Source organism: Diceros bicornis, chromosome 6 (genome assembly GCF_020826845.1).
Source record: "Diceros bicornis minor isolate mBicDic1 chromosome 6, mDicBic1.mat.cur, whole genome shotgun sequence".
NCBI classification, from domain to species: domain Eukaryota; kingdom Metazoa; phylum Chordata; class Mammalia; order Perissodactyla; family Rhinocerotidae; genus Diceros; species Diceros bicornis.
The window spans coordinates 95,391,800-95,395,463 of NC_080745.1; the positions used below are offsets into that span (position 1 = coordinate 95,391,800).

Consider the following 3,664-nt stretch of genomic DNA (forward strand, 5'->3'; position numbering starts at 1 on the left):
TGTGCTCTGTGAGGTGCATGAGGGTACACGGAGCACGGGTGGTGGCTCTCAGGTCCCTCAGCCCCTCGCCGAGCACCCTCTGTGCAGCGGCCCCCACCCACCTTCCCTGGTGTATTTACAGACCACAGGCAGATCTGCTCTCTTGAAAATCGTGACTGGTGTTGTGTTCCGAGTTTGAAGAGCACAGTTCAGAATGCGCTGGGACACACCTGAGGAAGGAGGGCAGCCTCGGCCTCCTTCTCCCTCATCACCACAGCTTCACCCTCAGCAGCTTGCACTTGCAGAACTAGGTTAGTTTCCTTTAAAATCTGTTATGAATTTTCCTTTTTCCAGGAAACATATGGAGAGTGATGGCTACTAGTAGGCAAGTTAATGCAATATTATCAACACTTCTGGATGGTTCTGTGGTTCTTTCCTCTGGAGCAGCACCTCAGCTGCCTGCTGAGTAAAACCCTGTCCTCCCCTCCTCCGAGGGTCAGCAGGACCCCGGCCAGCGCTGGTCATTCTATGGAAAGAACGGCTTGGTCATGTCTGCAGCCCACTTGTCTGTCTCCAGCTCGCACACCGGGTCAGGAGCCAACACGGAACCGGCATCTGTGGGTTTTCCCGCCCGCTCCGAGCCTTACACAGCCCCAGTCCCTGGAGAGGCCGGGACCATCATCCTCCTTCCTGTGGGTGAGGGCGGCCACCAGGAGACTCCTAAACTAATCAGCATGTTGTCCAGCAGCAGGATGACCAGCAGGTCCCTGGTCTTTTTTTTTTTTAATTTCTTGTTTACTGCAGTAACATTGGTTTATAACATTGTATAAATTTCAGGTGTACATCCTTGTACTTCTATTTCTTCATGGATTACATCATGTTCTCATGTTCACCACCCAAATACCAATTACAATCCATCACCACACACATGGGCCTAATTATCCCTTTGGCCCTCCTCCCTCCCCCCTTCCCCTCCGGTAACCACCACTCCAGTCTCTGTCTCTATGTGTTTGTTTGTTGTTATTATTATCTACTACTTAATGAGTGAGATCATATGGTATTTAGCAGGTCCCTGGTCTTCCTGGCAGAGTTAGGGCAAAGCCGGGGGACCAACTCGGACACCTGGCGCCAGCGGTCCTACTGCTGGAGGCCCGCAGTTCCCCCTCCTCCTTCCCGGCACCTGGGGGCGGAGGGCGCGGCTCCTCTGGGTCGCGCTGCCCCGACCCCGACCAGCGCATCTCCCACCGGCTGCGTCCCCGCGGAAGCCAAGCGGGTGCGCCCGGATTGCGGTGCCCTGTTCGCGCCTCAGCGGCCGCCGGCCTCCCTGCGCAGACACCCCACACACTCACACCACACTCACACCCGCGCACACACTCCCATAGAGATAGCATTTGGCCTCAGGCTCCAGGAAGTTGTCTAGTAAAAAATAACGGGAAAAGTTCCCTAAAATAAGCGTGCAAGTTTCCATTTGGTCACGACGGGAACAAACCTAGTTAGTGAAAGTAATTAGTAAGTTTTACGTCAGCAGTCCTGGCACCAAACTCTTACTTTCATTTCTTTGTTGGGGAATCCGTTTCTCGCCGAAGCCCGAGACCGGCCAGCAAGGTCCGAGTCGACGCGAGTACAGGAGGAAAGGGCGTCGGAATAAACCGCAAAATACTTGACTGGCTGCTTTGGACAAAAGAAGCCCTACTGGTCCACTTCAAGGACGCTGTGGGAAACAATGTTATTTCTGCAAAGTTTGTCTGGTACGAATATGAGTTTTAAAAGGTTTTGAATATCTGCAAAACACTCACGAATAGGCTTGAGGCGTCCATTCTAACACTGTATTAACAACAACAAACACAAAACAACACGGAGCCGCCGGGAGCTCACCAGGGACAGCAGATCCCCGTGCGGACGAGCACGCGGCCGGCCCCACCTCGCAGGCCCCGCGCCTTCCGTCCGCGGCCGCACCCCCGTCCCCCGGCTCGCCGCGCGCGCGCCCAGGCCGCCCTAGGACAGGTAATACACGCCGTAGGCGGCGACGGGCGCGGAGACAAGTCCCGGCACCTGCGGCAGGGTGCCCGCCGCGCCGCCGAACACGGCCGGGGAGCCGGGCAGGTGGGCGCGCAGGGGGAAGGGCAGGGCGAACGCGGGCAGCAGCGGCTTGGCCGCCAGCTTCAGCTTCTCCAGCTCGGCCTCCTGCAGCCGCTTGGCCTTGGCCCGGCGGTTCTGAAACCAGATCTTGACCTGCGTCTCGGTGAGGCTCAGGCTACTGGAGAACTCGGCGCGCTCTGCGATGGACAAGTACTGCTTCTGGAGGAACTTGCGCTCCAGCGCCAGCAGCTGCGCCGTGGTGAAGGGCGTCCGCGGCTTGCGGTTGTTCTTGTGTTTTCGGAGGGTGCAGGGTGGAGGACTGGGGGCGCCTGGGAGGAAAGATAAGCACAAAGCGGGCCCTCAGACGTCGGCGGTGCGCGCCCCTTGCCGACACTCCCGGATTCCCACAAAGGCCGGCTCCAGAGGCGAGTGCCGTGTCTGTGACCGCGGGCCTCACAGGAGACGAGACCCCAAAAGCCACCGGAGTGAGAGAGGCAGGGCACCCGGAGCCGGCACGGGGAGAGGGCGCTGTGGACTCGGGCTCTGCTCCCCAAATGGGCAGCCCCGCACCCCAGGGAAGAGGGGACTCTGCCCACTTGCAGAAGCGACAAGCTTGGGCGGGAGGCCGCTGCAGGAACTGCGCTGTGAGCGCAGAGGCAAGGACTCGGCGAAGCAGGTTAGCCATCGCGGGGACGGACGGGGCCAGGGGGGTGCTCGGGCCGGAGAGGGTGGAGCCAAGAAGACGTGGGGTCGTGGGTTTCGGACTCCGCCCTGGAGGAGACCGGAAGCCTGGTTGGCGTGGGACGCGGGAGCCGCTGCGGGGCTTGTGCGCCAGAGGCCTCGGGTGGGTTACTTTCTTTCTTTGCACTCAGGCGGGCGCGTGAGAGGCTAGTTCCTTTCCGAAGTTAGGAGCGACAGCACCGTTCCCACCCTGGTCCTCCGAGGCTGGGTCGGGAGCGCTCCTCTCCGGACCCCGACCGGGCGACAGGGCACTTACGTGGGCAGGACGGGCGGGCGGCCGGCGGGAACCAGGCCCCGGGCTCCGCGGCGCCCCGCGGCCTCTCCTCCCGGGGCTCCGCGGGCTCCTGGCCCAGCCCGCTCTCTGCCTCCAGCAGCGACTCGACGCTGAAGGGCAGCGGGCCGGGCCCCGCCCGGACCCCGCCGCACGTCCTGAGCCCAGCGGGGTTCATGCCGAGCGACGCCGGGGCCATGCGCCGGCCGGCGGGCGCGGGGCTGGCGGGGCCCCGCAGGCGCGACGTAACGGCAGCGCGAACCGACTGCCCGGGGCTTGGCGGCGCCCCCGCCCGCCGTGCCCTATAAAAAGGCGGCGCCCCTTTCATGCGCCGCTGTCCAATCGCCGCGGCCGTGGCCGCGCGGGCCTAGGCGTCCATTGGCCTCGCTGACCCGGGAGGGCGGAACGGACAGGGAGGGGCGGGGCCACCGCCTGGGTCCGGCGCCTCCCGCCCCGTCGGCTCCCAGCGCCCGCCGTCCGCTCCCCGAGCGCTGGAGGCCCGGCCCCGCGTCCTCCTGCCCAGGAGGCGGGTGGGGCACCCGGGGAGCCTGCGGAGTGGCCCCAGCCTCCCCAAGCGCAGGAGCTGACGGCGGG

The 3,664-nt window shown here is 63.0% G+C and overlaps 1 protein-coding gene across 1 annotated transcript; it reads right to left on the reverse strand.

Moving 5' to 3' along the window:
• Positions 1 to 1,618: 1,618 nt before the first annotated feature.
• On the reverse strand, positions 1,619 to 3,307 carry LOC131407575 (homeobox protein MSX-3-like). Its single transcript, XM_058544346.1, has 2 exons — positions 3,056 to 3,307; positions 1,619 to 2,387 (listed from the first exon to the last, which is right to left on the reverse strand). The coding sequence occupies exons 1-2, from the start codon at positions 3,267 to 3,269 to the stop codon at positions 1,975 to 1,977; spliced, it is 627 nt and encodes a 208-aa protein (XP_058400329.1). The 5' UTR covers positions 3,270 to 3,307; the 3' UTR covers positions 1,619 to 1,974.
• Between the last annotated feature and the right edge of the window lie 357 nt (positions 3,308 to 3,664).